This window comes from Symphalangus syndactylus, chromosome 6 (assembly GCF_028878055.3).
Source record: "Symphalangus syndactylus isolate Jambi chromosome 6, NHGRI_mSymSyn1-v2.1_pri, whole genome shotgun sequence".
Taxonomy (NCBI): Eukaryota; Metazoa; Chordata; class Mammalia; order Primates; family Hylobatidae; genus Symphalangus; species Symphalangus syndactylus.
Window position 1 is genome coordinate 128,823,436 of NC_072428.2, and position 11,282 is coordinate 128,834,717.

General features: G+C 47.3%; 1 protein-coding gene across 1 annotated transcript; it reads left to right on the top strand.

Annotated features, from left to right (window-relative positions):
- The first annotated feature begins 1,877 nt into the window (after positions 1 to 1,877).
- TMEM213 (transmembrane protein 213) lies at positions 1,878 to 10,738 on the top strand. Its single transcript, XM_055284195.1, has 3 exons — positions 1,878 to 2,070; positions 5,286 to 5,357; positions 6,868 to 10,738. Exons 1-3 carry the CDS (start codon positions 1,989 to 1,991, stop codon positions 7,035 to 7,037), a joined length of 324 nt encoding a protein of 107 aa, XP_055140170.1. The 5' UTR covers positions 1,878 to 1,988; the 3' UTR covers positions 7,038 to 10,738.
- The last annotated feature ends 544 nt before the right edge of the window (positions 10,739 to 11,282 follow it).

Genomic DNA, 11,282 nt, shown 5'->3' on the forward strand with positions numbered 1-11,282 from the left:
GACAGCATTTGTTCTACTAAGCAGTGTCCTCTCATGGGGACCTTGAGTTCCTTGAGCACAAGGGCTGTGTGGTCTTTCTCATCCCCAGGTCCCCACACCAAGAGCCTGGCCTGGCATGCAACTGTTTAATGTTCAACTAGTGGTAATGCCTAAACTGGACTTCTGTGCACTGACTGCAAATCATCCTTCCTAGGGCACATTGGCCCCATCACCAAATCCAGGAACATAGGCCACCACTATTTTATATCTTTGAGCAAATTAGAAAAAAGTGCCTCCCCTGGGCTGTTACATTCCACCAGGAAATCCTTCCTTGGGGCTTACTCACGCCTTCCCTGTCTTTCCACAGAGCTGGAGTCCACCCCTCACCCTTACCAGGCCCATACATGTGCAGGAACACTTCCACACATGGCAGGCTGTGTGCACACAGACGATTCCCTCGCCTTTATAGGTGCTATTCCTTTGACTTGAAAAGCCCATCAACTCTAATGTGCACATACAAACTTCAGCGCCCAGCCCAAATATCACTTTCCTGTGAATCTTTCCCCTATACCTCTCAGGCAGAGTTCATCGCATCCACCTTTTTATTCCCATCACAGTGGAAGGTACCCCTATTTGAGTCTTGCCAGGTTGCATCAAATTTCTTTCTTCCGGGTTTGGTTCCCTGCTGAACTGTGCTCTCAAGGGGAGGAGGCGTGTCTCGGTCATCTCAGTCTCCAATGCCAAGGATGAGACCTTTTAGATACATGGTGGGTCTTCAATAAATGTTTTAAACTGAATGCAGAGCGCTAGTCAAGTTACTCCTCAGCTCAAAATCTCTACAGAACCTTCCCCTTTGCTTCCTGACTTTGTTTCAAATTCCTCTACCAGGCACGCAGAAGCTTAGCCCACAGCTCTCCTCTCGCCTCCCCATCTCACCCGCCTTGGCTCACCTGCACTTCCGGGTGCTGCTGGTACAGCCGACCTCTGACACTTCCTTACCTCTGGGCCTTTGTTCATCTGTCCCTCTACCTACGATGCCGTCTTCCCCTCTCCCCCTGTCAAAATTCTAGCCATCCTTCAAGGCCCAGGCCAAATGCCATTTTCTTTCTTTTTTTTTTTTAGAAATGGAGTCTCCCTCTGTCACCCAGGCTGGAATGCAGGGGCAGGATCTCGGCTTACTGCAACCTCTGTCTTCCGGGTTCAAGCGATTTTCCTGCCTCAGCTTCCCGAGTGGCTGGGACTACAGGCATGCACCACCACACCTGGCTAATTTTTGTATTTTTATTAGAGATGGAGTTTCACCATTTTGGCCAGACTGGTCTTAAACTCCTGACTTCAAGTGATCCACCTGCCTCAGCCTCCCAGAGTGCTGGGATTACAGGGTGAGGCCCCATGCCCAACCTCAAATGCCATTTTCTTCTTGAAGCATCCCATCAGCAGATGTGGCCTCCACTGTTGAAACCCACCGTGCTTTATCCTTCCCAAGCCATTCCTCAAACACTTCTCTGGAGTTGAATGATGCGTGTTTGTAATTAAAGCACTTTGAAAGCAGGTATCTCCCAACTTTAGCACAGTGCAATCAATGCACATAGTAGGTGTTCAGTGAATATTGGACCAAATGGAATTGAGCATCCATGCTACACCTGCAGATGGGAGAGGCAGCAAACTCATGTCCCAGGAACCAGCATGACACAGATCTCTCTTGTCCTCCCCTTTTTTCTCAATAACGACAACATTTGCGCTCAAGGGAGAAGGGCATAGCTTGCCCCTCCCTTCCTTCCTCAGCCAACAGTTTGGCTTCCCTTCTAGAAAGGTGAGAGAAGGTGTGACAGGCCAAGTTTCCTTTGCTCCACCCCGTCGTGTTTCCCCCAAACACCCAGCATAAGTTCACCTCTGGCAGAGTTGCTTTCCAGCTCCTGCAGGCGGGAGTCGGCTCACCTGCAGCAGGCACTCGGCACAACTCCGCAGCACCGGCTCACCTGCACTGGGCACTCAGCACAGCCTCCAGCATGCAGCGCCTCCCCACTGCCACCCGGGCCACCCTGATCCTCAGCCTGGCCTTTGCCTCCCTCCACTCGGCTTGCTTGGCAGGTAGCGTTATGAGCTTTTTTCGCGGCCAGGCTGGGAAGGGGGAGGGAAGGAGGGAAGAGAGGTGGGAGGGAAAGAAGGAGGAGGGGGAAGATTCTTTGGCCAGGGTTGGTCCTGCACAAAGGAAGGAGGAAACAGAACTTTCTCATCTGAAGGATTAGGCAGGGGGTGGGAGGTGGGGCGGGAGTGGGGGGAGGAGGTCTTAGGTTGGCCTAAGACAGAGATCAGATACTCAATTCCTCAGCTAAGGCAGGAGCAGCCACCTCTCTTGGCCTTTGCCACAAAGAAAGGAAAAAGTTATTTGCTGGAGTCTCACCCATCAGGGGACCAAAATGATATCTCTTGGTCCGCTGTGTCCTGAAGGCTCCTTCTCAGCCCCACTGGGGTGTTGTGCTTTGCAATCCTCCCTGTGCACATTTGTGTCTGACCTTCCCTTTCCTAAGTCCTCCAACCCTCCCTGCCCCTTGTACTTTCTCTGCGACTTTCACAAAACCTGACTGCCAGGAGGGCTGCCATTCACTGTCTCCCACCCTCCTGCCTCCCCGGGCACTGGAAATGCTGGGTTATCTCCCCATTTTCCTGTGGAGGCTGGAAGGCTGATCTACATCCCCTGCCTTGCCCTGCCAGGCCGGGGTCTGCAACTCATGGCAGAGGGACCTTGGTTACCATCTCATGCTCCTGGCTTTGATCTTGTTCTCAGCCACCTCAGAACACCACCACACTCTCTACGCCCTGCAACACTCCTGCTCCCAAAACCAACCCTGCCCCCCAAAGTCCTGTATCTGCCCCTCTCATCCTCAGACTCTCTTCTGCAGCCACTGCCAGGGGTGCTGGTGCTGAGGTTCAAGATGTGCGCCCTTGAGCCGCTGAGCCTGAACCCAACTCCAGCTTCCACGACTCACCAGCTATGTGACTTCGAGCAAATTACTTTACCTCTCTATGCCAAGTTTCCTCCTTTATCTCATGGGGACAATCATAGTGCTTGTCAAGAGGAATTGATGTAATCTCATGTAAAGAACTTAGAAATAGCCCATAGAACACACACAGTGAATGTCAGCAATTATGGTAAGCACATTCATTTTATTTTCCAACTTCACCCCTCCCCAAATAAGAGTGCTGAGTTTCTTTCTACTTACCCTGACAGTGCCTTGCTTATGATGGGAGCTCAGATTCAGAAGACAAGTTTAACTGCACTGAATCGTTGGGTCTTCCCAGCAGCTTTTCCTGTGGAATAGCCCCAAGTGGGGCCAGTCCCTCCCTCGCTTCTGGCTCTGCTTATAAGAGAGGAGGGTGATGTTTAAATTCTCAGGAATTTTCACCGGGGCTATTCCATTTGAAGCACAGAAAATTGCTGATATTGAACGATTTTCACCTATAACAATGGCAATTTCATAAGATTGAACCTAACCCTAGCATTCAGCCAACTAGGGTTTTTTTCCACTCACTTTGGAAGAGGACAACTTCCATTCTAGGTGTAGAGGTGAGATGAAAGTCAGGACCAAGGAAGTTGTTTGAGTCATAAGGAAAATTAGAATAGTGAGGAATCAGTTTCTCCAAAACAAATAAAGACCAGGCTCTAAGCCATTTAGCTGTAAATAATTTACAGTAACAGATTGCATCGAGGCAATTACTATACTTTAAGCAGGACATTGGAGTGGCTTGGGGGTTGGGTGAAATAAAATTATTCTCAGCAGCAACTTCATGGCTTTAGCTAAACAGCAGGTTTCTTCTTAACTCGTCCTGCTGTGTGACAACAAGCTCCTTTGAAGGACACGCTGACCCACAGTCAGGGGAGCCTTGAGAGTTTCCACATCTACCACTTTTTTTTTTTTCCTTTTTGCATTCCCAAAGAAGAGAATGAACGGCAATATAATTTCCAGGAAGGTTCTTCCAATCCATCTCTTGGTTTCCATCTACCTAGGTCAGCATGAGCACTGTCTAATAATAGAACTTGCACTGAGGGTGGAAATGTCCCATGTCTGAGTGGTGCTTCCAATATGGTAGCCACTAGTCACACGCGGCAATGGAACCCTTGGCATATGTCTAATGTAACAAAGAAGCTGAGTTTTTTTTTATTTAACTTTTAATTTAATTTTTTAAAATTAATTTTAATTTTTTAATTTAATTTTTAATTTAATTTTAAATTCAATTAATTGAATTTAATTTTAATAAATTTAAACAACCACAAGTGGCTAGTGGCTGCCGTATTGAACCATATGGACTTAGAGGTCATCTCTCTTCTTATTGTCAGTTATGGACGGGAACCTGGATGCCTCAGATCCCTAACCCAATCCCACACCCCAAGCCAACAGGACTTTAAGAATTCATGCTAAAGTCCTTTTTATCTTTCCACTCTTTGCTCACGAATCAATCTATGTGCTGCGTATTCTGGCAATCTCTGGGCTTGCTTGTATGATGTTTAATTTTTTTTGACAGCCATCATTCTGGAGGCTGGAAGTCCAAGATCAAAGTGTTGATGGTTTGATTTCTCCTGAGGCCTCCCTCCTTGGGTTGCAGATAGACGCCTTCTCACTGGGTTCTCACGTGGACTTTTCTCTGTGCATGTGTGTTGCTGATGTTTCTTCTTCTTCCTCTTCTTCTTCTTTTTTAGACGGAGTTTCACTCTTGTCACCCAGGCTGGAGTGCAATGGCATGATCTCAGCTCACTGCAACCTCTGCCTCCCGGGTTCAAGCAATTCTCCTGCCTCAGCCTCCCAAGTAGCTGGGATTACAGGCATGCACCACCATGCCCGGCTGATTTTTGTATTTTTAGTAGAGATGGGGTTTCATCATGTTGGCCAGGCTGTTCTCGAACTCCTGACCTCAGGTGATCTGCCCCCCTCGGCCTCCCAAAATGCTGGGATTACAGGTGTGAACCACTGCCCCTGGCCTCTTCTTCGTCTTATAATGACCCCGCCATATGGATTAGGGCCCACCCATAGGACCTCATTTAAGCTTAACTGCCCCTTTGAAGGTCCCATCTCCAAATACAATCACATTGTGGGTTAGGACTTCAATATATGAAACTGGGGAGAGGGGAACATAATTCGGTCCATAACAGGGAGTTAGCTTTGTTGCAGAAAGCCGCAATATGCCCATGCTGGAGCTTCTATAATACTTTTATAATACTCACTACTGATTTACAAGAAACTTTCAAAATCTATGCCTGGGAATGGCTTTTGCTAGTGCCTGAGACTATCTCCTATCTTTTCTTCCAGAAGCAAGCAGCAGCAACAGCTCAACCTTGACCGCTCACCACCCAGACCCTGGGACCCTGGAGCAGTGCCTCAGTAAGCTTCTCCTGCCAACTGCTCTAACCCCAGAACTGGCCCTCGGCTTGGGAGGGAAACAAAGGCCTCGCCGCTTTCCATTGATTGGTGTCAAGTGGCCAAGGGTCTGCCTGGCCTTCCTGTGCACCAGTGTGGTTTGTCCCAGAACTATTTGCAGAGCAGGTCTAAAAGGATTTCTTGGCTCTGATCCCCATCTAGGTGCACAATCTTTGACATAGATTGCTTTAATGACCCATCCCAGGTCAGCAGCTAACAATGCCCTAGGTTCAAATGCTTGAAGAAGTTTGGAGGTGGAAAGGCCATAAGAAATCATCTAGTCCAACTTCCACCCAATGCAAGAGCTTGGTTTTGGTGTCCTTAGCATACCTATTTCTTCTTCTTCTATGCACATCCTTCCTCTTCTTGCATACTTCTAGCCACAAGGCGCTCAGTAATTCATAGAGCAACCACTATTATGCATGTCTAGCTGATAGAAAGTTTTGCAGCTGGGCGCAGTGGCTCACGCCTGTAATCCCAGCATTTTGGGAAGCTGAGGCGGGTGGATCACCTAAGGTCAGGAGTTTGAGACCAGCCTGACCAATATGGTGAAACCCTGTCTCTACTAAAAATACAAAAAAATTAGCTGGATATGGTGGCATGCGCCTGTAGTGCCAGCTACTAGGGAGGCTGAGACAGGTGAATTGCTTGAACCTAGGAGGCAGAACTGCCATGAGCCGAGATTGCACCACTGCACTCCAACCTGGGCAACACAGTGAGACTCCCTCTCAAAAAACATAAAAGAAAGTTTCACTTTATTTTGTCTGGTTCCCTTTATCCTGCCCTCATTGAATGACCGAATGCATTAACTTAGGCACTTAAAAGGAAGGGTAGGCTGGGCGTGGTGGCTCATGCCTGTAATACCAGCACTTTGGGGGCCGAGGCGGGTGGATCACTTGAGGCCAGGAGTTCAAGACCAGCCTGGCCAACATGGCGAAACCCCATCTCTACTGAAAATACAAAAAATTAGCTGGGTGTGGTGGCACGTGCCTGTAATCCCAGCTACTTGGGAGGCTGAGGCAGGAGAATTGCTTGAACCCAGAAGGCGGAGGTTGCAGTGAGCCGAGATCATGCCATTGCACTCCAGCCTGGGCGACAGAGTGAGACTCTGTCTCAAAAAGGAAAAAAAAAAAAAAAAACAGGAAGGGTATTAGGGAATAATACATAGAGGTTAAGGGTATGACTTCAGAGTCCTGTAGACTTGGCGTTTGAGTTCTTCTTGTGACCATCTTGTGACCTTGGGCAAATTACAGCCTCAGTTTCTTCATGTAAAATGGGAATAAACGTCACACCTGTCGCTTCGTGAGGAAGGCATAAGCTAACGTGTAAAAGCACTCAGCACAGTGCATGGCACGTAGTAGGCCTCATCAGTGTCAGCTACCGTGCTGTGATTGTTCCGTTAATATTAACAGTAGAGGAGCCTGGGCAGGGCTGGTGGTGCATGCCGTCGTCCTTGCTGTCCCTTTCCCACCAGACGTGGACTTCTGCCCACAAGCAGCCCGGTGCTGCCGCACAGGAGTGGACGAGTACGGCTGGATCGCGGCGGCTGTTGGCTGGAGCCTCTGGTTCCTCACGCTCATTCTGCTCTGTGTGGACAAACTGATGAAGCTGACTCCAGATGAGCCCAAGGACTTGCAGGCATGAGACCCAGGCTCGGTGCACAAAACGGTGATCGCCACCAATTTGTGGCTAACGGGGAAGAGAAGTAGGGCTAACATAGTTTCTATTACTTAAGTCATTTTCACCTTTAAGTTTCAGTTACTTTTACAAGGGAAAGAAGAAAGAGCGGGAGAACCAAATGAGGCAAGCCAGTGCTGCCCTTGCATGTCGCTCCCAAGGGCTCCTGGGCCTTCTGTGCCCAGGTGACTCCTCTCTCAAGATAGTCCCTCTGTAATCTGTCCTGTTTTAACCTTTCTTCTAGGCACCAAGGGAGGTGCACAAGAAACTATAAGACTTAGTCTCATCATCAACATGTTCAGAAACAAATGCATAACCTTCTCACCAAAACCAGGTTATTGGCTTCTGTCCCTGGCTTGAGTCCCGGGCTTAGCTGTCATTTCAGAATGTGAGAATCAGTCAGGTACGGTGGCTCACGCCTGTAATCCCAGCATTTTGGGAGGCAGAGGTGGGCAGATCACTCAAGGTCAGGAGTTCCAGATCAGCCTGGCTAACATGGTGAAACCCTGTCTCTACTAAAAATACAAAAATTAGCCAGGTATGGTGGTGCACACCTGTAATCCCAGCTACCTAGGAGGCTGAGGCAGGAGAATCTCTTGAACCTGGGAGGCAGAAGTTGCAGTGAGCCAAGATCATGCCACTGCACTCCAGCCTGGGCGACAGAGTGAGACTCTGTATCAGAAAAAAAAAAAAAAGAATGTGAGGATCAGGCGGGCATGGTGGCTCATGCCTGCAATCCCAGCACTTTGAGAGACTGAGACAGGAGGATGCTTTAGCCCAGGAATTTGAGACCAGCCTGGGCAAGATGGCAAGACCTTGTTTCTATTAAAAAATTGTTTAAAGTTAAAAATAAAAATGTGAGAATCCCCTTGACACTCCCACCATCTTCACCCCCACCTCAGGTCCTTCTCCAGCTCTCCTTCTGGCTTCATCCTGTCTTCCATGGGTCTCCTGTCGCACCCATTCTCCCCGCCGGTGCCCTAGTTTTGGCCTTCACTGCCTTCCCCTAGAACACACCAGGGATATTGCATTCTGTCCTCACTGTCTTGAGGATCTTCCTCCCCAGCTCATCACTCCCCATGGGCAGCTGCCAGGGTAGGCACTGTCACCTCCTGTCGACAACAGTCAGTAGCTCCTAAGGACTAAAACTTCTCAGCCCAGCATCCAGCTCTTTGGAGGAGTCCATCTGTCCCCCAGCACATCCAGGAGTAAGGACTCCGACTGGCCCACTCCTCATCCTGGTGTCTTCAGCTTCTCTGCTGCCATGTTCTTTGCTGGGATGGCTGCTTCCCAACTCCACCTCCAGAATCAAGGATATTCCTCCAAGCCCAGCTCGAATGCTTGAGCTGCCTGGAGCCTTCCTGGTCATCCTTGGGTGACCTGGAGCTGGTGCTCTTAGAGCACTTCTGCTCTGCCCTGATGTGCAGCTGTTGTGAATGGGCCTCTCCATAGTTTATCCTTCCTCACACCCCTGGGGCATAGTACCCTATTCTAGTTTGTCCAACGAGTGCATGGGTGAATGAATGAATGAATGAACAAATGAGACTTTGCCCTAGACAACTGAAGGTCCTCACTCTGCATCACGAGCCTCCATTTTTCTCCAGATGGTTGAAATAAGCAGCCTCCGAAGGAGCCAGTGATTTGGACACTGCTCTTTCAGTAAATTGCGGTCATTGTCACTTAGTGTGGAGAGTGGACGTTGCACAAAACTGTGAAACCTTGCAGAGGAGGAGAGGGCAGGTTTATCAGAAGAAAGAAAGGACAAAATGACTCCTTATGAAGCAGTTTCTGCCCTCTGTGAGAAAACATGTATTTAGATCAGATAAACTCTAGTCGAAATACAAAAAGGAAAAATGAAAGACCTCTGAAATAGGAACAATCTCTCAAAGAGGCAGATGACGCAAAACTGCTCAGTTGCTCTTTCAGAAAATCTAAGTAAATTTCCCTGACAACAGAAACTTGAAGAGATTGCCTAGTTCATCTTGTAGTCTTCCAAAACAGCAGATAATTTCTGAATCTCAGATGTTGAATCAGTACAATGGGATGAATTTCTTGTTCCTAAGTGTTAAATGATCACATACATAAAACAGTCTGAGCCTGAGCAACATAGTGAGACCCTGTCTCTACCAAAAAAAAAAAAAATTAGCCAGGCATGGTGGTGCACACTGATAGTCCCAGCTACTCAGGAGGCTGAGGTAGGCGGATCACTTGAGCTAGGGAGTTCAAAGCTGCAGTGAGCCATGTTCATGCCACTGCACTCCAGCCTGGGCAACAAAGTGAGACCCTGTCTGAAAAAAAAATAAATAAATAAAGTGTCTGCATAATTCCTGGTGCATTTTGTGGATATCCAATATGAGTATGTGTTCCATGTTTTTAGAAATTCAAAGGAAGCGTTTCCACAATATGTGATGGTTTATTTCCCAAGAGATGAAAGATTCATTAAGGTGCATGCTTTGATTTAACATCTGCAAACATTTAAAAAATATAACAGTGTGTGACACAGCAGTGAGAGTACTATCTTTTTTTAAAAAGGGAAATTAAGATTTATTTCTGGCCAATGTGAACAGAAATAAGTCACTTTATCTCACTGGGCACCAACTTTACATGTGGAAAATAGAAGAATTGGATTAAATCAGCAGTTTCAAGCTGAGTTGCAAAAGTTCACGGAGCCATTTCAGTCGCTTCATGGAATTGGGGTAGGCATGAGGCCCATTGTTCTTTCAACCTGAGCAGCTTGGCTCTTGTGTCATTAAACCTTGTGGTAGGATTTTTTTTTTTTTTTTTTCTGCTTTAATAAGTGAAGCATCAGGGCACCAGTTGGTGTCTGAGATGCACTCCAGTCTGGGGAACCCTGTAGATTCTTAGACTACTTTGAACTGAAGTATGTGCAGTCTGCTATCTCACATTAAAATGCAGGCATTTTGTCAATTGCTTTTCTTTCATCTGCACAAAAGGAAGGAGAGAATGAATCAATACAGCCACTCTTTTCCTTGAGACCGCAAAGAAAATGGTTCTATAGTTTGATGGTTCTACTTCCCAGATGCTACCTCCCAGATTTATTCTCAACAGAAAATTTTTTGATTACAGCAGACCAGATCTTTATCTGTCAATAAGTTAAAAAAAGATAATCTGGGCTGGATGTGGTGGTTCACGCCTATAATTCCAGCACTTCAGGAGGCCAAGACAGGAGGATTGCTTCAGCCCAGGAATTTGAGACCAGCATGGGCAACATGGCAAAACCCCATTTCTACAAAAACTACAAAAAAATTATTTGGGACTGGTGGCGCATGCCTGTGGTCCCAGCTACTCGGGATGCTGAGGTGGGACGATCATTTGAGCCCAGGAGGTTGAGGCTGCAGTGAGCTATGATCTTGCCACTGTACTCCAGCCTGGGTGACAGAGTGGGACCTTGCCTCAAAAAGAAAAAAGAAAAGAAAAGAAAAGAAAATCTGAAAGGGAAAGCAGGCATCAACTTCCAGGGATCTAATAACTTCCTAACTTAAAGCAACAGAATTTACCTAACTTTTGGACTTTTCATTTTAAAACTTTGCCTTTAGCAGTGGACACTGTCCTCAACACAGCTACAGTTTATGTAACACAGAGTCCATATGATATGCGGCATGTCTGTATCCAAATGTCATATGTAGAAATAAAGTATTAAATATTAAGGTGTGGCATAATTATTTGACTTTAAAAATCATCATTTAGTGGCTGGGCATGGTGGTTCACGCCTGTAATCCCAGCACTTTGGGAGGCCGAGGCGGGAAGATCACCTGAGGTCAGGAGTTTGAGACCAGCCTGGCCAACACAGTGAAACCTTGTCTCTAGTAAAAATACAAAAAATTAGCCGGGTGTGATGGTGGGTGCCTGTAATCCCAGCTACTTGGGGGGCTGGGGCAGGAGAATTGCTTGAACCTGGGAGGCAGAGGTTGCAGTGAGCCGAGATCAGGCCACTGCACTCCAGCCTGGGCGACAGAACAACACTCTGTCTCAAATAAATAAATAAATAAAATTAAATAAAAATCATCATTTAAAAATCTATTCCTGGCCGGGTGCGGTGGCTAATGCCTGTAATTCCAGCACTTTGGGTGTCTGAGGTAGGTGGATCACCTGAGGTCGGGAGTTCGAGACCAGCCTGACCAACATGGAGAAACCCTGTCTCTACTAAAAACACAAAATTAGCTGACGTGGTGGCACATGATTGTAATTCCA